Source organism: Hemitrygon akajei, chromosome 7 (assembly GCF_048418815.1).
Source record: "Hemitrygon akajei chromosome 7, sHemAka1.3, whole genome shotgun sequence".
Taxonomy (NCBI): Eukaryota; Metazoa; Chordata; class Chondrichthyes; order Myliobatiformes; family Dasyatidae; genus Hemitrygon; species Hemitrygon akajei.
Genome location: NC_133130.1, coordinates 49,258,513 through 49,283,463, shown reverse-complemented (window position 1 = coordinate 49,283,463; position 24,951 = coordinate 49,258,513). Strand labels below are relative to the sequence as shown.

The 24,951-nt window shown below is 40.2% G+C and overlaps 1 protein-coding gene across 2 annotated transcripts in view; it reads left to right on the top strand.

Moving 5' to 3' along the window:
- spata17 (spermatogenesis associated 17) overlaps window positions 1-24,951 on the top strand; it is a 267,057-nt gene that overhangs the window by 80,518 nt on the left and 161,588 nt on the right. For both annotated transcript variants that reach the window (XM_073050818.1, XM_073050817.1), the window contains exon 8: window positions 3,780-3,928. In XM_073050818.1, the coding sequence (XP_072906919.1) occupies window positions 3,780-3,928 (149 nt within the window). The remainder of the gene's footprint in view (window positions 1-3,779; window positions 3,929-24,951) is intronic.

Below are 24,951 nucleotides of genomic sequence, written 5' to 3'. Positions count from 1 at the left end.
TGCCCATCCACAGGGCCATGGCGCCTCACTTGAAGGTGCATGTCTTCCAGACTGCATCCTTGGGATGTCGTAAAATGACCGGTCAGTGGGCTCCAGGAGCGGGAACCACTGCCGTAAAGAACCACAGTTTGAATGCAACGGTAGATCATAGGTCTCTGATAGAACCCCACCCACCTTGGAAAAAGAAAAAAAAGACATTAAAGAGGAGAAATTAAAGCTGTTCAGCAAATGAGCTTAAAGAAGCCACCCTCTGGCTATACCTTAGCTCTTCCTATTTATCTTTCAGAATGCTGCCTTCAGAGTTATACAGCATGGAAGCAGGTTCTTTGGCCCAATTTGTCCCTACTGACCAAGTTGCATGCATTAGCTGATCTTATTTGTGTGCATTTAGCCCATGTCCCTCTAAACCTCTCCTATCCATGTACTATACATATCCAAATGTCTTTTAAATATTGTAATTGCACCTGCCTCTACCACTTAATCTTACATCATAGCTAACACCCATTTTGAAAAACCTACCCCTCATTTCCCCTTTAAATCTTTCCCCTCTCACCGTAAACCTGTGCCCACCAGTTTTAGACTTCCCTACTCTGGATAAAAGGCTGTGACCATTCACTGTCTCTGTAGCCCTCGTGGTCTTTTATATGTCTGCAAGGCCATCCCTCAGTGTCCTATGCTCCAAGGAAAATCTCCAACCTATGTAGCCTCTCTTTGTAACTCAATCCTTCCATTCATGGTAACATCTTTATGAATCCTTTCTGCAGCCTTTTCAGCTAATGACGTTGTGTCTACACTGGGTGACCAGAGCTATATACTGTAATTCCAGTATGGTCTCACCAATGTCATTCGACTCTAGTATTCAGTGTCCTAACCCATATAGGCAAGTACTTTCTTTCTGACCCTGTCTACCAGTGTCACTAGTTTTAGGGCACTATATACTTTTTCCAAAGTCTCCCTTTTTTGAAGTACTCTCCAGTGCTTTGTTGTTTACTGTGTAAGTTTAACTGCTGAAGTCTAGGACTGTGGCACTCAAATCAAGTGACCCTGACTTTCACAGGTTACGAAATCCATAATGCTGTCAGGGATACTGATGTCAGGGATACCCGCACTGATGTTATGTGCATTGGCCTGTAGCACCCTAGAATTCATTCAGCTTTATGCACTTTAAGACCACCAGCATCTCCTTTGTTTTAATGTGGATATGTTTCAAGACATCACTATTTTCTTCACTGTATTCTCTAGCTTCTATGACTTGCTTCATGGTAAACACAGATGAAAATTATTCATTTAAGACTTTGTCCATCTCCTGTGATTCCACAGCTAGATAACCACATTAATCTTTCAGGGGCTCTGTTGTTTTCCAGGTTATTTGTTTTGCTCTTAATATAATAATAGGATCTCTTAGGACTTTCAAGTTTAAGTTCAATTTGTTGTCATCTAATGATATATACAGTATGCATACTACCAAACAAAATGACGTTTCTCTGGACCAAGGTGCACAACACAGTAGATATATGTAAATCACACACATTACATATTGTGTTACATTGTCACAAATAACAAACAATCAGATGTGTTATGATACAAGTTAAAAGTAAACTGCATAGTGCTTCTATGGCCATATGATAAGATAATTACGTAGTGACAGGGAGTTCAGTGGTCTTACAGCCAAAAGAAAGAATCTGTTTTCCCATCCTAACAGTTCTTGACCTAATGCTACAGTACCTGCTGCCTGATGGTAGGAGTCAAAGGTATTGTTAGACGGGTGGGAAGGATCATTGACAATGATAATGGCCCTGCATATGCAGCGCTCCTGATAAATATCTCTAATAATGGAAGACAGACCTGATGATCCTGGCAGCAGTCCTCACAATCCTTTAAAGGGACTTGTGGTCAGATGCCTTGCACTTCCTTACCAGGTGGTGATACACCGGTCAGGACACTGTTGGTGGTGCTCCTGTAAAACTTGGTTAAAATTGGCAGTGGGGGAGAACATAAAAACATAAGAAGTAGGAGCAGGAGTAGGCTATCTGACCCATCAAGCCTGTTCTGCCGTTCAATAAGATCATGGCTGATCTGGCCATGGACTCACCTCCACCTACCTGCTTTCCCCCCGTGACCCTTAATTCCCCTACTATACAAAAATCTATCCAACCTTGTCTTAAATTTTATCTACTGAGGTAGCCTCCACTGCTTCATTGGGCAGAACTTCACTTGTCCCAATCACCTCAAGAAATGGAGGTGCTGCTATGCTTTCTTGACTAGAGAGGTGGTGTTGAGGGATCAGCTGGGATAGTTGAGTATGTGCACTCCCAGAAACTCCTAACTCTCTCCACAGAGGAGCCGCGTATGTGTAGTGAGGAGTGGTCAGCCTGCGCCTTCCTAAAATCCACAATCATATCTTTAGTCTTGTCCATGTTCAGGTTCACGTTGTTATCCTCACACTATTCAAAGAGCCGCTCTATCACCTGTTTGTATGCTGTCTCATCGTTGTTGTTGATGAGGCCTACGACTGTTGTGTCATCAGTGAACTTGATGATTCCGTTTGAACTGGATCTAGCAATGCAGTCATGCATCAGCAATGGGCTGAACACACAGCCCTAGGGAGCCTCAGTGTTAAGCCTGATGAAGCTAGAGATGTTTCTGCCAACATGGGCTGACTGTGGCCTTTCTGTCAAGAAGTCCAGGATCTCATTACGGAGAGAGGTGTTGAGACCAGAAGGACAGTTTACCCACCAGCATCTGAGGCTTGATTGTAATAAGTGCTGAGCTGAAGTCAATAAACAGCATCCTGGCCTATGAGGCACCATTTTCCAGGTGGGACAGGATGGAGTGAAGTGGAGTGCAGTGGCTATGACATCATCTGTGGACCAATATGAGCAATAAATGAACTGGAAAGGGTCCAATGTACCAGGAAGATGGGATTTATTGTGATCCATAATCAGCCACTGAAAGCACTTCATTGTTCTTCAGTCTTATTTACTAAACCTATCTCACATCCACCTGACCTTTCTGATTTCCCTCTTGTGTACCCCTACATCCCTTGTAACCTTCAAGAGATTCTCTTGTTCCCTGCACCTAATATATGCCTTCTTTTTCCTAATCGAAGCCTCAGTATTCCCTGTGAACCAGTTAATCTTGCCAGTCTTGCCCTTCACTCTAAAAGGTATATGCTGGCCTGAACCCTCCCAATTTCATTTTAAAAGCCTCCCACTTGCCAGATGTCCTTTTATTTGTAAACATCTTCTCCCAATAAACCTTTGCATGTTCCTGTCTAATTCCATTACATGTAGCCTTACCCCAATTTCAGACATTAACTGCCACTTTATTTTAGTATCTTTAAAGAATATTACAGTTGTGACCATTCTACCTGGTGAAATTAAAACTTATTTAGAAATGAGAGGGGTTTAAGGGAAGAAAGTGTGATTACATTGAGTAGTAATTAAAATGTAAATTACAAAGCTTAACAACTGTGCCCAGCTTCACATCTCCATTCTGCATTACTTGCAAATAATTTTAACTGAATATAATATTGATTACCAGTTTAAAGAACAAACTCTCTTTCTGCCCAGCTCTGGACACTTTTGAATTGTCATCTATCAACAAAATGTTATCAACTTTCATGTTCTTTGTAACTGTATATCAAAAGGTATTACTTTTATAAATAATTTACAATAGAGAAGCTTGCAGCACTTACACAGACGCACAGGTTCCTCAGTCATCAATAATGTGTCAAAAAACATGACAATAAAACATTTACCTTATCCTGTACCTGTCAGGGTCCCTTCCGCGATACTGCTGAAGTATTGCAACAGCGCTACAAGCCTTTGGAGCCAACCTTGCGGGTGGCAACATCAATCACATCAGAGGAGGAGGCACGGAAGGAGATGAAAAGAGAAGAATGGAGAAATCGTGTACATGACAATATGTAAGTCATTATCTTCAACATCAATGGTACTTATTGTTATGTGGTTTGTTACAGTTGTTATCCTGCAGTGTTAATTATACCTTATAATTATTGATTTGTTCAAACAATAACACAGTATTGCATTTCATTTTGAAAATTAAATAATTCCACTTTATATGTACTGATTATTCATCACAGAACAATGACATATAGTAATTGGTTCTTGGCCACATAGGGGCATTAGGTGGCTGTAGCACACAATACACATGTCAAAAGATGCTAGCAGGAGCAATATAATAAGCTGATCAGCTAGTTTCATTTATTTATTATCATCAAGCTGTGGATACTTGTCATGGTTTCTAGGTAAAGAAATGATATGGCAATAAGATTGGGTTGTGTAATCGTTGACTAACGTCCTAAAGTGAAATTGGGTGGAGTGAAGTTATAGGCAACAGAACAAGGGGTGGCCCAATAATGGTCTTAAATATATCTTGTGGAGCTGGAATGAATATTTTTGCCTTTGCAAGCTGCATGTGTCTTTCATAAATTTAAAAATCTATTGGTTTGTAAGGAACACCAATCCTTGTACATCTTGGAATACTGGACACAGAAGAATTGAACTAATTTTAATTTTGAATCAAAAACATGCAAGGTAGTTTGAAAGTACCTTTCTTGGGATGAGGTTCTTGTGCTATCAGATGTGGAAAGTTAATTTATTAATTCTATTACTTTACCTTTGCTTTCTGCCAAGATGCATTATGATCCAATTCCACATCCAGAGTTACATTAATATGGTTGTGAATGTAACTAAGTTCTCTAATGAAATCTTACTTTCCTATTAAAATCACCACAACTAAGACCTCTTTGTCTCTTAAAAAAAACTGAATGCAACAACCATGAGTTTAGGGTACTATAGCTGGCATGTTTTTATACTGACGATTTTATTTCAAAGAGAGGCACCCATCTGCACAATGTGATAGGAAATAAGACTTTCACTGAATAATGCAATAGAAATATTCAATTTTTTTTATACTTAAGCTGCTATAATTCTATGACCATTAACCCTTATCTGGTATATCACTGATAACTGTTCACATAACATTCAGCCTTTAAGGTGGAATGCACAAAGGAATTCAGCTCTGCTATATCGCAACTCTAATGATTGGACACTTGGCACTAATAATAGTTTGCATTCTGATTTCATGAAATCTGACACATGGGTATTTGTGAATATCAACAAATAAATTAATTATATTCAACAATTGTAATACTGCAGCATTAAACATCCCTTGGTATCCCATAATGAAAGAAAAGCTTGAACATATACATAATATATGTACAATATATATGTTCTAATTTACTAGTGTTCTGCTTCCTCACCTGTAATTGTATAGTTCAATTTATGCCTAAATGTAAAACAGCAGTGAATCTCCATGAGAAAACTGTAACATTGGAAGGTTATAAACTATAACATTGGAATGCACTATTCCTGCTATAGTTTGGTACCTAAAGCTCTAAAGGAAAATGTGGAAGCTTGGGTGCAAGAGAACAGTTTGCTAAGAAAAATCTTTCTGTGCAAGGGGTATCTATAATGTTCATAATAAAATACATCAATTAATAACAAGAAAATTTTGCTGGATGTGATGCTGAAGATTTATAAGTACAGTTGCTCAGTCTACAACCTCAAAGCTGATAAGTTCATTTATGAGTTGTCTTGAGTCAGATGTGGAAATGGGGCAATGCTTTTATGGCAGAGAGAAACCTGATGACTCATGTCAACAGATTGATGCATAATCTGAAAAATACTGACAGAGTGCAGGGGCAAGAATTTCACCAACATAAGCTGTGATATACTGTCCTCATGCCCTGACCTGCTACTTTTGCTCCAAGTTCAACAGAGGAATGCAGTTTTAGCAGAAAGTCAGTCACGCAGTGTCATTTTTGATTTGACTAGACCATTTGATATGCACTTGAAATGTAAGCCAAATTCACAGGCAAGCAAGGAAATATATAAGTAAGTCAGTGAATGATTCATCCCCCAACATCCCCAAAGGCTATACACCATAAGACAGAACTGAAGAGTATGATGAAATACTTTCCACTTGCCTGGATAAGTGCAGCTCAAAAAATACTCAAGAAACTGAATGCCATCTAGGACAACATTTGTACTTCAAACATTTGTTGCACTTCAACAGTGCCCAAAGCATACTCTTGTTAGCCATGGTTGTGTCATCTTGCCTTTAGAATACTTCATCCTCTTTGGAATGTATATATCCTTCTGAATCGCTTCCAGAAATTCCAGCCTTTGCTTCTCTGTTGTCATCCCTGCCAGTGTTCTTTTCCAATCAATTCTGACCAACTCCTCTCTCATGCCTCTATAATTCCCTTTACTCCACTGTAATAATGATACATCCGACTTTAGCCTCTCCTTCTCAAATTTCAGGGTGAATTCTATCATATTATGATCACCTTCCCTAAGGGTTCTTTCACCTTAAGCTTTCTAATCAATTCTGGTTCATTGCACAACATTCAATCCAGGATAGCTGATCCCCTAGTGGGCTCAACCACAAGCTGCTCTAAAAAGTCATCTTGTAGGCACTCTAGAAATTGCCCCACCTGGAATCCAGCACCAACCTAATTTTCCCAATCTACCTGCACATTGAAATCCCCCATGATTATTGTAAAATTGCCTTTTTGGCATGCATTTTCTATCTTCCATTGTAATTTGTAGACCACATCCTTACTACTGTTTGGGAGTCCGTACACAACTTCCATCAAGGTCTTTTTGCCCTTGCAGTTCCTTAGCTCTACCCACAATGATACAACACCTTTCAACCTTATATCACCTTGATTTGATTTCATTTTTTACCAACACAGCAATGCAGCCCCCTCTGCCTTCCTGCCTATATGTTTAATACAATGTGTTTCCTTGGACATTAATTTCTCTGCTATAATCTTCTTACATCTATGATTCAGTGATGCCTATAACATCATACATGCCAATCTGCAACTGTGCTACAAGTTTATCTACCTTATTCCATACACTGCACATTCAAATATTAAGTCCTTTATTCACCCTTTTCAGTTTTGTCTGCCTTTTACATTGCAACTCATCCTACTGACTGCAGTTTTGCCCTATCAACAGCCTCTACTTTTTCTCTGTTTGTAAACCAGCTGCCTCATCTTCAGCACTGTTATCCACCTTTCCTACAATATTTCTTGCATTGAAATATAGAGTGCTCAGGACACTAGTCTCACCATGTTCAACATTTTGATTCCTAACTTTGTCTGAGGTCTTACCAACATCTGCCTCAAAATCTCTCCACCAGCTGTTGTGGCACTCTGATTCTCATCCTCCGCAACTCTAATTTAAACCCCACAATGCAGCGTTAACAACTCTTCTCACTTGGATATTATTCCCCTCCAGTTCAAATGCAAACTATCTCTTCTGTACAGGTCCCACCTTCCCTGGAAGAGATCCCAATGATCTAAAAATCTTATGCCCTCCCTCCTACACCAACTCCTTAGCCATGTAGTAAATCTTATAATCTTCCTAGTTCTGGCCTCACTCACACGTGACATGGGTAGCATTTCCGAGATCACAAGCCTGGAGGTTGTACCCTTTAACTTAGCACCTAACTCCCTGAACTCCCTATGCAGAACCTCGTCACTTGTCCTACCCATGTCATTGGTACCTGCATGGACCACGACTTCTGGCTGTTCAGCTTCCCATTTAAAGATACTGAGAATGATCCGAGATATCCTGGACCCTGGCATCGGGAGGCAGCATACCATCTGAGAATCTCATTCTTGCCCACAGAACCTCCTGTCTAATTCCTGACTAATGAATCCCCTATCACCACAGTATGCTTTTTCTCCCCCTCTTCCCTTCTGAGTCACAGTGCCTGAGACTCAACCACTGTAAATTTCCTTTGTGAAGTTAACCTCTCCCAACAGTATCCAAAGTGATACATCTGTTGTTGATCACGGGTATTCCTTAACCCCTTTCCCTTTCCTGATTGTCACCCATTTTCCTGTGGCTTACACCTCGGTTATAACTACCTCTCTATGTGTCTTATCTATCACCCCCTTCAGCCTTCCGAATGATCGGGAGTTCATCCAGTTCCAGCTCCAGCTCCTTAATGCGGATTGTTAGAAGCTGTCACTGGATGCACTTCTCGTAGTTGTAGTCGTCAGGGACACTGTAGATCTTCCTGCCTTCCAAGAGGAGCATTCCACTATCCTGCTTGGTATCTCTACTGTTCCACCTGAGCTGATATAAAGAAGGGAAGGGAAAAAATGTAACCTGAAGCTTTTCTTCCCTTTGCTTTCTGTGACTGAAGCTTCTCTTCATTGCCCTGGCACAGAAGATATCGTCACCATCCATCAACGAGCAACAAATAACCAAAACATAATCTCTCTACTTTTGCATTCAATTTCCCCAGCAATAAAAGATAATGTTCTCTGAGATGTCCTAATTACTTGGTGTACTTCCGTGGTAATTGGTCATAAATGAGGCATTCTGGTTCCTATATTCCTCTGCATCTCAGAGTTCTGTCAGGTTTCACCATTCAGACATAGTGTTTTTTATATATGAAGGAGAATTGTTTGTTGAAATTGGTTTAAAATCAAATGCGTTTATGTCTGGAAGTTAGTGTGCTCTTTTTTGGAACAATAATCATTGCTTAATAAACCCACACCAGCTTGGCTTTTAATAAACATGCATTAGTTTTTTTTTTCTATCAAGCACTTCCTTAAAAGGCAAGCAGCAGGAGTCCTTAACGATGCACTCTGAAATTAATTTAGCTACCAACATTTTCATTGCAGCAGTCACAACAGGGACTTAGCCCTCAAAGTCATACAGCAGCAAACATAATGGTTTCTGTGGATAGTGGTCATGATATCTTCTGAGCCAGGGCAAACAAGAAGCCCATGAGTGCAGCCACAAGTGAAGCAAAGCAGGGGGTGACTGATTACCTGTCCTCAAGGTGTTACATACCATGGACATTGGAGCAACACAGGCGGAAATATCAGAACATCACTAGTAATGTCAAATCAACTCATTGATACCATCTCCAACTGAGGCACTCATACATATCAACAATATTAACACTGCTACCCACACTCATACACAAATCCATGTACATATAGACCTTATAAATTTACCACAATAATGTGCCTCCATAGTATCCAAAACATCTTCAGGGGCGGTGCCTCAGAAATACGGTGTCCATTATTAATGGACACCCCCCTATCACCCAGGGCATGCCCTCTTCTCACTGTTATAATCAGGAAGGAGGCACAGAAGCCTGAAGGGACACACTCAGCGATTCAGGAATAGCTTCTTCTGCTCTGCAATCCGATTCCTAAATGGGCATTGAAGCTTTGGACACTGTCTCACCATGAACGCTACCTCATTTTTATATTGTATTTCTGTTTAGCACTATTTTTAATCTAACTAGTTAATATACATATATATATTTACTGTAATTGATTTATTTATTTTTCTTTCTATATGATCATGTATTGCATTGTACTGCCCCTTCCGTTAACAAATTTCACGACACATGCTGGTGATAATAAACCTGATTCTCATTCTGATTTATTTATTCTACTGCATTTCACTTTAAGCAAAGGGCACTGGTAGTAGGAGGGAGGCCATCAGTATAGCAGTATAGCTCTCTCGTGCTCAGTCTCTCTTTAGATTAGAGGAGATAGTCCTGTTCTTCATTACTAAAGGGAACACAGAAGGCCAGAGGCTACGAAGAGTTGGCATGGAATATATATTAAAGCAACAAATGCAGAATTGGGATGCGCAGATGTAATCTGTCCTTCCCATTTGAAGTGATGTATCCCAGCAGTATGTGGCATCTGATGACCAGTCGCTCAGTTTATATTGCAGCACAAACGTAAACTACCTAACATAGTCTACTCAATCTACTGTTACCTTTGCTCTGGATATTCAAATAGACTGCAGAGTATCACAACTGTTTAGCTCATTATCCTTGGCTGAGACCCTGCCTTAGGGGAGAGGGAACTATCAATACTCCATAGAAGATGTTGTTGATTGTTGAGTGCCGTTGAGTTGCCGTCGATTCATGGCAACCTTATCGATAGTGTAGTTGTCTATAGGGTTTTTGTGGCAAGATACAGAAGTAGATTGCCAGGCCTTCCTTCCACACTGATACTGGTGCTGCCCAGGTTGGGACCCGGCTGGTTTTGAACTCAGGACTATCTGCCTCGGAGTCCAGTGCTGATGCCACTACACCACCAGCCAGCCTGGATAAGATCTCCTTTTTCAGGATGACAACTTTTGTGAATTCACCACCATCAGTAAATTTGTTGTTTATTGACTACATATCAAACCAGACTACTGAAAGTCATGTCAAGAAATGGCAGTCTGATCCTGGACTTTTTACATTCCGAGTTCCTTCAGTTTGAACTCCAAGACTCTCTATAGCAGGGGTTCACATTCTTCATAAGGATCAATACTATTAAACAGAGGGACAATGATCCCTGTCCCTGCTCTATTGCTTCCTCCTTTGAAATTCATCATCCTCCTTCTTGCTGTGATGCAGCTACAACAGCGCATTAGTTAGAATATCAAGACAGCAAAGATGACTCAAAGACAGGAGTCAGGGATTATTTTATGTTTATTTAGCATGTGTTCCATGAATGAATTTTCATTGGAATGTTCACTCTTTGTTGATTTTGATTTTATTTTTGTAGTCAAATAGAAGTTGTGATAATCAGCAATAGATGTAAGTTAAGATAGGAACTGTAATGCTTTTGTAACTCCATAAACTAACGGAAAGAAATACACAGGGGCCTGGGGCTAAATGTGTCTATTTTCATTTTTTACAGTAGTGAGGCATGCACATATGATGTGGTGCCATAATGATGTATTCCATTCTTGTACTTTGTACATATAACCCATAATGAATTACATAAACAAACAAGAATATTTAATCAAACAGTATATTTATGATATTAATCAAATATCATTGAAATATTAAGTACACAGCAAAAACTATTGGATAATTATGGATTGTGATCATATGACCATAAGAAATCCAAGTAAATAACGTCCATCTGTTTCCCCCTATCCACTGTACTCATTATATCCTCAAAGAACTCCAGAAAGTTTGTCAAACAGGACCTGAAATCACTGAATCCATGCTGCATCTGCCTGATGGATACACTTCTTTCCAGATGCCTCTCTACTTTTTTCCTTAATGATAGCTCTCGTCATCACCTCTTTCTATCTCTTACCAATAGAACCACATTATTGCCTATGCTTTCCTGCCTGTCCTTATGATACAAAGCATATCCTTTGATGTTAAACTCCCAACATTGATCTTCTTTTAGCCACAACTCAGTGAGGCCTACAACATCATACCGACCAATCTTCAATTGTGCCACGAGTTTGTCCACCTTTTTCTGAATGCTATGCGTATTTAAATACAGCACCTTCGGTCCTGCATTCTTCACCCTTATGAATTTTGCCTCTGTGGTGCAGCTTACTTCTTTGCTCTGTCTGCAGTTGTACCCAATCATCGGCTTGTCCTTCCTTACATTCATATTACACATTACATCATCGACATGTAAACCTTCTGGGTCAGCTTTACCTCTAAAATTCCGGTTCCTATCCCCCTGCCATATTAAGTTAATCATCTTAATTGCTATTACATATGATGAGTTGGTTTCTGAAACAGAATGAGTATATTTTAAGCAGAAAACATTACGATCCATGGTGTGTGTCCACCTACTAGTTATACATTCAGAGAGTGGTTTTCCTTTCAGATGTGTAAGTTTTTCTATGTCAAATGTTGTCCCTGATTTGCTAAAATGAACTAAAGTCAGCCCCTTAAAGGTGTAGGTAATGATAGTAACTAACTTGTGAATTATGCAAAATTAAAGAGGAAACAGATGCAATGAAGTTTTTCCTGTAAGCTACAAATATTTACTGCTACAATTGCTATCTATTGCAAACAAAATTGTTCAAATTATGTGAGATTTCATTTACCTAAAATAATAAAATGCACATAATCGTAAGGAAGTAGAATTTGAGAACTATATTATAGATTCATTAATCTGCAGCTCTTTTGTCAAGTTCCCTTACAAGAAATCAGTATTTTTCCAGATAGTCTATCAATATGGTTTTGAATGACCTAAATATGAATGTCTTTAGTCAAATAAAGGCAGTTCCATGTGTATATCATAGAATGCAGAAAAGCAGTTTTATTAAATTATGTTCCATATTATTCTAGTTTTTAATTGATCCATTTGCTAAATATAAGTTATGTATTATAAAATGGTAGGAAGAATATTGGAGGGATTTGTTTCATGCTTAACCACACAATAGCTGTGATTTCAAGTATATTTGTAATGCTCACGCATGTTATACGTATAGAGAACTAATTTAACATTTTGCCATGACTATTTCAATAAACATACATAAGCTAAGTTTGTTCTGAACTTCTGAAATTCATTGTAAGTAGTCCATTTTATACTGCTTTAGTAGGAAGCCGGTTATCTCAGTTTCCAATTAAATAAGCTGGAGTAATCTTAATTTATGTAGAAATAGTTTTCGCTTATTCATTTGTGATTCCTCTATGTAAGGTTTTTAGCTGTTTGGTTAAAACCATTCTGGGCATAGGTCCAAACTGAAGAATCCATTCCAAAGGACTAATAATTTTGGTATTACTTATGCGACTGATGAAAATTAATTTTATATGACAGCTTTACTCATTTCAGAATCATTTTTGTAGTTGTCAAGCAGAAAATCCACACTCAAAAGATAAATCCTATCTTGCGACAAAATACAAAGAATTCTAATGCTACCATTTAAAATTTTTGAAAAGGTTCCTAAGGGATGGCTTCTTGCAAATATAAGCTACTTAAGAAATTAAGGATATCCTTTCATGTAATAATAAATTTTCAGTGCAAAGTTATTTTACGTTCAAAATATAACTTTCTTTAGTTATGGATCTGTGCACAGCAACAAGATAGTTTAATTTTGAATATTTTAAGGTAAATCAAGAATGTCATTACAATTGTAATATTTCTACTTAATTGAATATATTATGGAAATATTCTATCCTTACAATATCACTGTACAACCTTTTTTTCATCCTTTATAATCCTCAAATCTGAGATAAATTACGGCCAAGTGAATGGTGAGGAATATCATTTTCTTTGAGATAATGGAAGTAGAAGTGTATGTTACCTCATTCTAGAAAAGTCATATTTTATAAAAGTAATATGTTACAGTAATATTCATTTTCTCTCTTCCTATAACTACAAGTTTCAATATTTCAATAAGTTGTTGAAGTTGAAAAGTTCCACGATATTTTTCTTGGTCTCATAGCACATGTAATCTGTGTTGACTGTGGCCTGCATTTTTATATGAAAAATGATAACCATTGTGACACCTAAATTTGTCTAGCCTAGCTTCTGTAAAAATGTATTATGCAGATGAGAAAAAGATATTTTCATGAGGCTTGTCTTTAATTTCTGTTTACAGAAAAGATTTTGTGCGAAGTATTGAAACTCAGGTATAGCTAAAGTGCATCATACTTCAGCAGGCTTGATGTCCTGCAGAATTCTACTGTGAAAGAAAGATGTTGAGTATGCCACAGGCATGACTGGCAAACTTGTAGTTCCATATGTACACCGATTAATTTACAGACTTCATATGGAGAAAAAAATTGGAACATAGAAGGAAAGCAGGTTCTAGCAGAGTGACCATTGCAAGAGGAGGGGCCGATGTTTGAGCCTTTGCAATGCTATGCTTCATCAAGCAGAGGTGCAAGTAAGGTTCCCTGAATATCCTTTTAAGAACAATCAGATCTCAAATAAGGCAAAGTCATGCTCCTCCTAAAGAATGTGAGGAAACAGGGAGGTATCCACTTTCCCTGAGGCCTTCGCTGTGGGAAGTTGTCCAGCTGCAGCTCACAACTGACCATGTGAAAATGCTGGAGTTGGAGCTGGACATACTCAGGACCATTTGAGATGCTGAGAGTTTTGTCGATATGAGTTTTTGGGAGATGATCCCGCTTAAGGTACGGGCAGACGGTAATTTGGTGACCACCCCACCCCACACCAGGAATGAAAAGAGAATAGGCAGAGATTGCATGATAGCGCAGTGGCCATTCTCACTGAAAACAAGTGAATTATTTTGGGTGATGTTTGGGGAGGGGGATGACCTCTTAGGAGAAGGCAGCAGTAGCCAGGTCTGTGACAACAGGACTGTCTTTGAGGCTTAGCAAGCAAGGGTGAATACAGAAAGGACTACAGTGATAGGAGACTCCATAATTACGGGTGTATATGAGATTCTGTGGCTGCAAAAGAGCCTCTGGAATGGTATATAGCTTCCCTGGTACCAAGGTCCATGATGTCATGGAAATACACAACATTGGCGAGGGATAGGGTGAGCAGTCAGAAGTTATTGCACACTTTGACACAGAAGACATAGGTAGGGAAAGGAATGTGGTCCTTTGGAGTGAATATAGAGAGATAGTGAGAAAGTTAAAAAGCTGGACCTCAAGGGTAGCAATCTCTATATTATTTCCATTCCCAGTGGTAGAAACATGGAAACATAGAAAACCTACAGCACAGTACAGGCCTTTCAGCCCACAATGCTGTGCCAAACATGTACTTACTTTAGAAATTACCCAGGGTTACCCATAGCCCTCTATTTTTCTAAGCTCCACGGACCCTGTCATATCCGCCTCCAGCACCATCGCCAACAGCCCATTCCACACACTCACCACTCTCTGTGTAAAAAATCTTACCCCTGACACATCCTCTGTACCTACTTCCAAGCACCTTAAAACTGTGCCCTCTTGTGATAACAATTTCAGCACTGGGAAAAAGCCTCTAACTATCCACACGATCAATGACTCTCATCATCTTATACACCACTATCAGGTCACTTCTCATCCTCCATCACTCTAAGGAGAAGGGGCCGAGTTTACTCAACCTATTGTCGTAAGGCATGCTCCCCAATCCAGGCAACATCCCTGTAAATCTCCTCTGCACCCTTTCTATGGCTTCCACATCCTTCCTGTAGTGAGGCGACCAGAATCGAGCACAGTACTCCAAGTGGGGTCTGATCAGGGTCCTATATAGCTGCAACATTACCTCTCAGCTTCTAAATTCAATTCCACTATTGATGAAGGCCAATACATCATATGCCTTCTTAACCACAGAGTCAACCTGCACAGCTGCTTTGAGTTTCCTATGTACTCGGACCCCAAGATCCCTCTGATCCTCCACACCGCCAAGAGTCCTACCATTAATACTATATTCTGCCATCATATTTGACCCACCAAGATGAACCACCTCACACTTATCTGGGTTGAACTCCAACTCCATCATGGTAGGAATAGGAGAGTATGGCAAATGATTTTCTGGCTGAAAAATTGGTGTAGGGTGCAGGGCTAAAAATTTTTGCCCATTGGAATCTCTTCTAGGATGGAGTTGACCAGTACAGCAGGGACAGGTTACATCTGAACTGGAGAGGGGCCATTATTTTGGCAAGTAAATTCACAAATGGTAGCAAGATGAACCTAGTGAGTTCAGATTGGCAACAACATCTCCTTCATGATCTCCATCAGCACTGGTGCACCACAAGGCTCTCTGGTTAGTCCCCTACTCTACTCGCTTTACACTCACGGCTTTATGGCTAAGCAAAGCTACAATGTCATATTCAAGTTTGCTGATGCCACCACTGTCATAGGCCGAATCAAAGGTGGTGATGAATCAACATATAGAAGGGAGATGAATCTGGCTGAATGGTGGTCATAAAATCAACTTCTTACTCAATGTCAGCAAGACCAAGGAGCTGATTATAGACTTCAGGAGAGGTCTATGAGCCAGTTCGCATCGGAGGATTAGAGGTGAAGAGGGTTAGCAACTTTAAATTTCTAGATGTTATTATTTCGGAGAACCTGTTCTGGGTCCAGCACTTAAGTGCAATTATGAAGAAAGCACAGCAGTGCCTCTATTTCCTTAGGAGTTTGTGGATAATCGGCATGGCATCTACAACTTTGACAAACTTCTAGATGTGTAGTGGAGAGTGTACCGCATCACGGCCTTTTATAGGAACACCAATGCCCTTGAATGGAAAATCAGACAAAAATTAGTGGATATGGCCCACTACATAATGGGTAAAGCCCTCCCAACTATTGAGCACGTCTATATGAAACGCTATCACAGGAAAGCAGTGCCTTTCATTAAGTAGCCCAACACTCAGGATGTGCTCTCTTCCCACTGCTGCCATCAGGAAGATGGTACAAGAGCTTTAGGACCCACACCACCAGGTTCAGAAACAGTTACTAGCCCTCAACCATCAGGCTCTTGAACCAGAGGAGTTAACTTCACTGAACTTCGCTTGCTATTTAGGAAATAGCACATGTATTTCTTCCACCAAAGTGGATGACCATGCAATTTCTAACATTTTATTTAATTTGACACTTTCATGCCCATTCTCCTGTTTCCTCAACACAAACTGTCCCTCCTCCAATCATATTGTAATGTGCACACTTGGCAACAAAGCCATCTATTCCATCATCTTAAATTATTGCTATACAGCATAAAAAGAAGCAGTCCTAACACCAACCCCTGCAGAACAACACAGGTCACTGGCAGCCAACCAGAAAAGGATCCTTTTATTCCCACATGCTGCCTCCTACCGATCAGCCAATGCTCTAACCATGCTAGTAACTTTCGTGTAATACCATGGGCTCTTAACTTGGTAAGCAGCCTCATGTGTGGCACCTTGTCAAACACTTTCTGAAAATCCAAGTACACAATATCAACCAATTCTCCTATGTCTATCCTACTTGTAATCTCCTTGAAGGATTCCAACAGGTTTGTCAGGCAGGATTTTCCCTTAAGGAAACTATGCTGTCTTTGTCTTATCTTGACCTGTGTCACCAAGAACTCCATTACCTCATCCTTAAAAATTGACTTCAACATCTTCCCAACCACTAGGGTCAGGCGAACTGGTTTATAATTTCCTTTCTGCTGTCTCCCTTTTTCTTAAAGAGTGAAGTGATATTTGCGATTTTCTAGTCCAATGATTCTTGAAAGATAATTACTAATGTCCCCACAATCTCTACAATGACCTCTTTCAGAATCTATGGTGCAATTCATCTGGTCTGGGTGGCTTATGTACCTTTAGGTCTTCCAGCTTCTTGAGCACTTCTCTCTCATAATAGTAACTGCATTCACTTCTCTTCCCTCACACCCTTCAACACATGGCACACTGCTAGTGTTTGCCACAGTGAAAATACTCAGTTAGTCCACCTGCCATCTCCTTGCCCCCAATTATTATTTCTCCAGCTTCATTTTCTAGTGGTCCTATATCTACTCTCATCTCTCTTTTATATTTTTATATACTTGAAAAAGCTTTTCCTAGCACCCATGGCATTATTTACTAGCTTGCTTTCATATTTCATCTTTTCCCTCCTAATGATTCTTTTAATTGCTTTCTGTAGGTTTTTAAAAGCTTCCCAGTCCTCTGTCTTCCTGCTAATTTTTGCTTTGTTGTATGCCCTTTATTTTGCTTTTTCATTTGTTTTGACTTCCCTTGTCAGCTATGCTTGTACTATTTTGCCATTTTAGTATTTCTTCATTTTTGGAATACATATGTCCTGCACCTTCCTCATTTCCCCCCCCAGAAACACATGCCATTACTGGTTTGCTGACATCCCTACCAGCAGCTCCTCCCAATTGACTTTGGTCAACTCCTCTCTCATACCACAGTAATTTCCTTTACTCCACTGAAATAATACTATGTCAGACTTTGTTTTCACCCTATCAAATTTCAAGTTGAACTCAATAATATTGTGATCACTGTCTCCTAAGGGTTCCTTTACCTTAAGTTCCCTAAGTTCTTCCAGCTCATTACATAATACCCAATCCAGTATAGCTAATCGGCTGGTAGGTTCAATGATAAGCTGCTCTAAAAAGCCATCTTGTCAGCATTCAACAAATTCATTCTCTTGAGATCAGTTACCAACCTGATTTTCCCAATCTACCTGCATGTTAAAATCTCCCATGACTATCATAATATTGCCCTTTTGGCATGCCTTTTCAATTTCCTGTTGTATTCTGTAATCCACATCGCAACTACTATTTGGTGGCCTGTATGCAACTGCCATCCTTTTACCCTTGCAGTTACCTAACTCAGTCCACAAGGATTCAATACCTCCCGATCCTGTCACATCTTTCTAATGATTTGATGCCATTCTTTACCTGCGGAGCCACACCACCCTGTCCATCTACCTTCCTAACCCTCCGATATAATATGTAACCTTGGACATTCAGCTCCCAACTACAATCATCCTTCAGCCACCATCTAGTGATCACCACAACATCATCATAACATCATACCCTAGGCTTAGATTCATTTTTTGTATAAAAAATGATCACATTTCAATATTATGAATTAATTTAATTTACATCAATATATAGGGTAATATGATTGCATGTGTGATTCAAATATAATGTATTTGGTGTTATTTTATCGTTTCCTGGATATAATATATATCTTCTTGTACTCTGTATTCTTCTATGTAGAAATTAATAATAAAAATATCAAAACAGAACATCATACCCAACAATCTATAATAGTGCAACAAGATCATCCACCTTATTTCTTATATTCCGTGCATTGAGATATAACATTTTGAGTACTGTATTTGCTACCCTTTTGAATTCTGCATCCCTAATGCACTGATGTTCTCCCTGCTGGCTGCAATTTTGTCATATCATCTGTCTGCCCTTCCTAACAATCTGACTGCATGCTATCTTTTCTTCTTTTTTTTACCATCTTTCCTATCCTGTGTCCCTTCACTCCAGTTCCCATCCCCCTGCCAAATTAGTTTAAACACTCCCCAACAGCACTAACAAATCTGCCCGTAAGAATATTGGTCCCCTTGGGTTTAGGTGCAACCTATCCCTTTTGTACAGGTCATTCCTACCCCAGAAAAGATCCCAATAATCCAAAAACCTGAAGTCATAGAAACATAGAAAATAGGTGCAGGAGTAGGCCATTCGGCCCTTCGAGCCTGCACCGCCATTCAGTATGATCATGGCTGATCATCTAACTCAGAACCCTGTACCTGCTTTCCCCCTGATCCCTTTAGCCACAAGGGCCATATCTAACTTCCTCTTAAATATAGACAATGAACCGGCCTCAACTGTTTTCTGTGGCAGAGAATTCCACGGATTCACCACTCTCTGTGTGAAGAAGTTTTTCCTCATATAGGTCCTAAAAGGCTTCCCCTTTATCCTTAAACTGTGACCCTCAACATCGGAAACAATCTTCCTGCATCTAGCCTGTCCAATCCCTTTAGAATTTTATACGTTTCAATAAGATCCCCCCTCAATCTTCTAAATTCCAGTGAGTATAAGCCTAGTCGATCCAGTCTTTCTTCATATGAAAGTCCTGCCATCCCAGGAATCAATCTGGTGAACCTTCTCTGTACTCCCTCTATGGCAAGAATGTCTTTCCTCAGATTAGGGACCAAAACTGCACACAATATTCTAGGTGCGGTCTCACCAAGACCTTGTACAACTGCAGTAGAACCTCCCTGCTCCTGTACTCAAATCCTTTTGCTATGAATGCCAACATACCATTTGCCTTTTTCATCGCCTGCTGTACCTGCATGCCCACCTTCAATTACTGGTGTACAATGACACCCAGGTCTCGTTACATCTCCCCTTTTCCTAATCGGCCACCGTTCAGATAATAATCTGTTTTCCTGATCTTGCAACCAAAGTGGATAACCTCACATTTATCCACATTAAATCGCATCTGCCATGAATTTGCCCACTTACCTAACCTATCCAAGTCACCCTGCATTCTCTTAGCATCTTCCTCACAGCTAACACCGCCACCCAGCTTCATGTCATCCACAAACTTGGAGATGCTGCATTTAATTCCCTCGTCAAAATCATTAATATATGTTGTAAACAACTGGGGTCCCAGCACTGAACCTTGCGGTACCCCACTAGTCACTGCCTGCTATTCTGAAAAGTCCCGTCTACTCCCACTCTTTGCTTCCTGTCTGCCAACCAATTCTCTATCCACATCAATACCATACCCCCAATACCGTGTGCTTTAAGTTTGCACACTAATCTCCTGTGTGGGACCTTGTCAAAAGCCTTTTGAAAATCTGAATATACCACATCCACTGGCTCTCCCCTATCCACTCTACTAGTTACATCTTCAAAAAATTCTATAAGATTCGTCAGACATGATTTTCCTTTCACAAATCCTTGCTGACTTTGTCCGATGATTTCACCTCTTTCCAAATGTGCTGTTATCACATCTTTGATAACCGACTCTAGCATTTTCCCCACCACCAATGTCAGATTAACTGGTCTATAATTCCCCGGTTTCTCTCTCCCTCCTTTTTTAAAAAGTGGGGTTACATTAGCCACCCTCCAATCCTCAGGAACTAATCCAGAATCTAAGGAGTTTTGAAAAATGATCACTAATGCATCCACTATTTCTTGGGTTACTTCCTTAAACACTCTGGGATGCAGACCATTTGGCCCTGGGGATTTATCTGCCTTTAATCCCTTCAATTTACCTAACACCACTTCCCTACTAACATGTATTTCCCTCAGTTCCTCCATCTCACTAGACATTCGGTCCCTTACTATTTCCAGAAGATTATTTATGTCCTCCTTAGTGAAGACAGAACCAAAGTAGTTATTCAATTGGTCTGCCATGTCTTTGTTCCCTATGATCAATTCACCTGTTTCTGACTGTAAAGGACCTACATTTGTCTTGACCAATCTTTTTCTTTTCACGTATCTCTAAGAGCTTTTACAGTCAGTTTTTATGTTCCCTGCCAGCTTTCTCTCATAATCTTTTTTCCCTTTCCTAATTAAGCCCTTTGTCCTCCTCTGCTGGACTCTGAATTTCTCCCGGTCCTCAGGTGTGCCGCTTTTTTTTGCTAATTTATAAGTTTCTTCTTTGGACTTGATACTATCCATAATTTCCCTTGTCAGCCACGGGTGCACTACCTTCCCTGGTTTATTCTTTTGCCAAACTGGAATGAACAATTGTTGTAGTTCATCCATGCGATCTTTAAATGCTTGCCATTGCATATCCACCGTCAACCCTTTAAGTATCATTTGCCAGTCTATCTTAGCTAATTCATGTCTCATACCTTCAAAGTTACCCTTCTTTAAGTTCAGAACCTTTGTTTCTGAATTAACTTTGTCACTCTCCATCTTAATGAAGAATTCTACCATATTATGGTCACTCTTACCCAAGTGGCCTCGCACGACAAGATTGCTAACTAACCTCATTGCTCAATACCCAGTCTAGAATGGCCTGCTCTCTAGTTGGTTCCTCGACATGTTGGTTCAGAAAACCATCCTGCATACATTCCAAGAAATCCTCTGCCTCAGCACCCTTACCAATTTGGTTCACCCAATCTATATGTAGATTGAAATCACCCATTATAACTACTGTTCCTTTATTGCACGCATTTCTAATTTCCTGTTTAATGCCATCCCCAACCTCACTACTACTGTTAGGTGGCCTGTACACAACTCCCACCAGCGTTTTCTGCCCCTTAGTGTTATGCAGCTCTACCTATATCAATTCCACATCCTCCAGGCTAATGTCCTTCCTTTCTATTGCGTTAATCTCCTCTCTAACCAGCAATGCTACCCCACCTCCTTTTCTTTCCTGTCTATCCCTCCTGAATATTGAATATCCCTGTATGTTGAGCTCCCATCCTTGGTCACCCTGGAGTCCTGCCCCCTGCACCAGCTTCTCAGGCATGCATTAATCTGCCAATTCATCCTGTTTCTACCCTCACTGGCGTGTGGCAGAGGTAGCAATCCAGAAATTACTACCCTGGAGGTCCTGCTTCTCAGCTTTCTGCCTAGCTCTCTAAATTCTCTCTTCAGGACCTCTTTGTTTTTCCTTCCTGTATCATTGGTACCAATATGTACCAAGACATCTGGCTGACCCAGATGTTTCCTTCATTGTTATATAGAGGGCCCTATTTGGAAGAGGGCAAATTTTGACCTATTCTCAGGGGAAATGAATTGAAATAACAGAGGGGGACAATTTAGGATCAGTGACTATAGTTGTATTAATTTAAATAGTAAAAGAAAGGGACAGAACTGACCCACAGATACAAGGTGAATTTTGAAGCTATGAGCCAGGAGCTTGCAAAAGTTGATTAGTGAAGTTTGTTTGTGGGCAAAGAAACCACCGATAAGTGGGGGCCGTTTTAAAAGTTGAGATAGTGAGAACTCAAGTTCTGCATCTTGTTAGAGTGAAGGGCAAGGCTGATGGGAGTAGTGAACCCCAGATGAAGAAGGATATTGAGGCCCTGGTCAGGAAAAATGTGGAATCGAACTGGCACAGGCAGTTGGGTTCAAACAAATTCCTGGAGGAGTATAGAAAATGCAGGAGTGCACTCAAGAAAAACAGAAAGGCAGAAATGGTTGGGAGGAGATATCTTTCACACAGATGATTAATAAAAATCCAAAGAGATTTTATATATAGATTAAGGGGAAAAAAGAGTATGTATAGAGAACAGGACCACACAAAGACTAAAAGGGACATCTTTATGTGAAACTGTAGAGGATATTTCTCCACTGTTTTTACTGTTTACACTGTTTACATTGCAGTATAGGAGGTGCTGGATGTCTTAAAGGGTATGAAGGCAGACATATTTTCAGAACCTGGTCAGAACAGTGGGAGTTTGGAAAAGAAATTACAGGAGCCTTGGCTGAGATAGTCTGGGAAAAGTACTGAAAGGTAGAGAATGCTGTGCCTTTATTTAAGATGGATGGGAAAACCTGGAAACTATAACAGTAAGTATAACAGCTGTGGTAGGCAAGTTGCTGGAGAGTATTCTGAGGGAAAGGATATACCTACATCTGTAAAGACAGGTTGATTAAGGGAGCCAGCATGATTTTGCGCTTGGGAGATTGTGTCTCACAAACTTGATTGAATTCTTGATGAGACGACCATGGAAGTTGATGAGGGCACTAGAACTGGTTTGTACGGACCAATAAGGCTTTGGTTTCTCATGGTTGGTTGCTCTGGAAGGTTTGATCATATTGAATCCAAAGAGATTTGGCTTATTGAATACACAGTTGGTTTGAGGGTAGAAAACCAGAAGTGATGCTAGAAGGCTATTTCTCTTACTGGAGACACATGACAAGTGGTGTGCCTCAGGGGTTGTTATTGAGCTCATCGTTGTTTGTCATCTTCATCAATTATTTAGATAAGAATGCATAAGACATAGTTATTAACTTTACAAATGACTTTAAAATAGGTGGTATAGTGGACAACAAAGAAGGTTATCAAATATTATTGGGGGATCTTGATCAACAGAGTAAGTGGGTTGAGGAATGGTAAATGGAGTTTAATACATGTTGGCTATACCAAATGAATTACCTCCTTTGTATATCCTAAAAAATATGTAATCCACTGAATCAGACATGGCCTTCCCTGGATAAATCCTGTTGTTCCTAAATAACCAGTGTTAAATCTGTATTCCCTAGATAATGATTTTTCTCTTCCTGGCACTCAGTTGTCTCTTCTAATCTCGTTTCACATCGTAAACTCATCCACATTGTTTGTGTCTGCAGAAGCATCACTTTATCCAGTAATTAAAGGTAAATACCTGTTACAGGGTTCTGTGAACTTCCCATGCCTGATCCACGTAGCCCATCTAGTGGATACCCACTTCCTCTCTGCATATAGATGCTTATGCTGTGGGATGTACAGCAACTTAAGTTTGCTATCCACAAAACTCACAAGATTGCAGATGTACTGGACTGAGGCAGCTGCTGCTTAAAGTACAAAATCTAGATCTTGAGCTTGTTCAGTAAAGATACTTGCAGCATGTAACATGAAACATCCTGAACTGACAAGCTTATATAGCTACACAGTGGAGAGTATCTTAACTGGATTCATCATGGCTTGGTATGGAAACACCAATGCCCAGGAATTGAAAGTGCCACAGAAAGTGATCAATACAGCCCAATCCATCACAGACAAAGGTCCCACCACCATTGAGTACATTTACATGAAGTGCTGCCACAATAAAGCAGCATCCATCAGCAAAGAAGCTCACCTTCCAGGCTATGCCATCTTCTCACTATTACCATTGGTGATTGGGGAGGGTGGGGGGGTGGTACAGCCGCCCTTGGTACCACACTACCAGGTTCATGAATGGTCATTACCCTGCAACCAACAGGCTCCTAAGTAGGCATGGATAACTCTATTCTGTGAATTGATTTTATGACCTACAGACTCACTTTCAAGGACTATTCACAACTCATGTTCTACTGTTATTTGCACAGTTTGTCTTCTTTTGCACATTGGTTGTCAGTCTTTGTGAATGGTTTTCCATAAAGTTATAATGTATTTCTTTTTTCCTGTAAATGACCACAGGAAAATGAATCTCAAGATAACATTTATTTATTTATCTATTGAGATTCAGCGCACAGTAGGCCCTTCCGATCCTTTGAGCCATGCTGCCCAGAAATCCCCCACGGGACAGTTTACAATCACCAAATAACTGACCTACTGGTACATCTTTGGACCATGGGAGGGAACTGGAGGACCCAGAGAAAACATGAGCGTTCCACACGAAGGATGTACAGACTCCTTACAGATGACGTTGGAATCGACTTCCAAGTGCCGACACCCAAGCTACAATATAAGGTCTACCCAGACAGAATATAAGGTCTTGTTCCTCCAACCTGAGTACGGCCTCATCACAACAGTAGAGGAGACCATGGATAGACATATCGGAATGGGAATCGGAAGTGGAATTAAAATGATCTTGCTTTTTCTGGCGGACAGAGCGGAGGTGCTCGACAAAGCAGTCTCCCAATCTACGTTGGGTCTCACTGATGTACAGGAGGCCACACCGGGAGCACTGGACACAGTATATGACCTCAACAGCTTCATAACTGAAGTATCACCCACCTGGAAGGACTATATGGGGCCCTGAATGGTAGTGTGGGAGGAGGTGTAG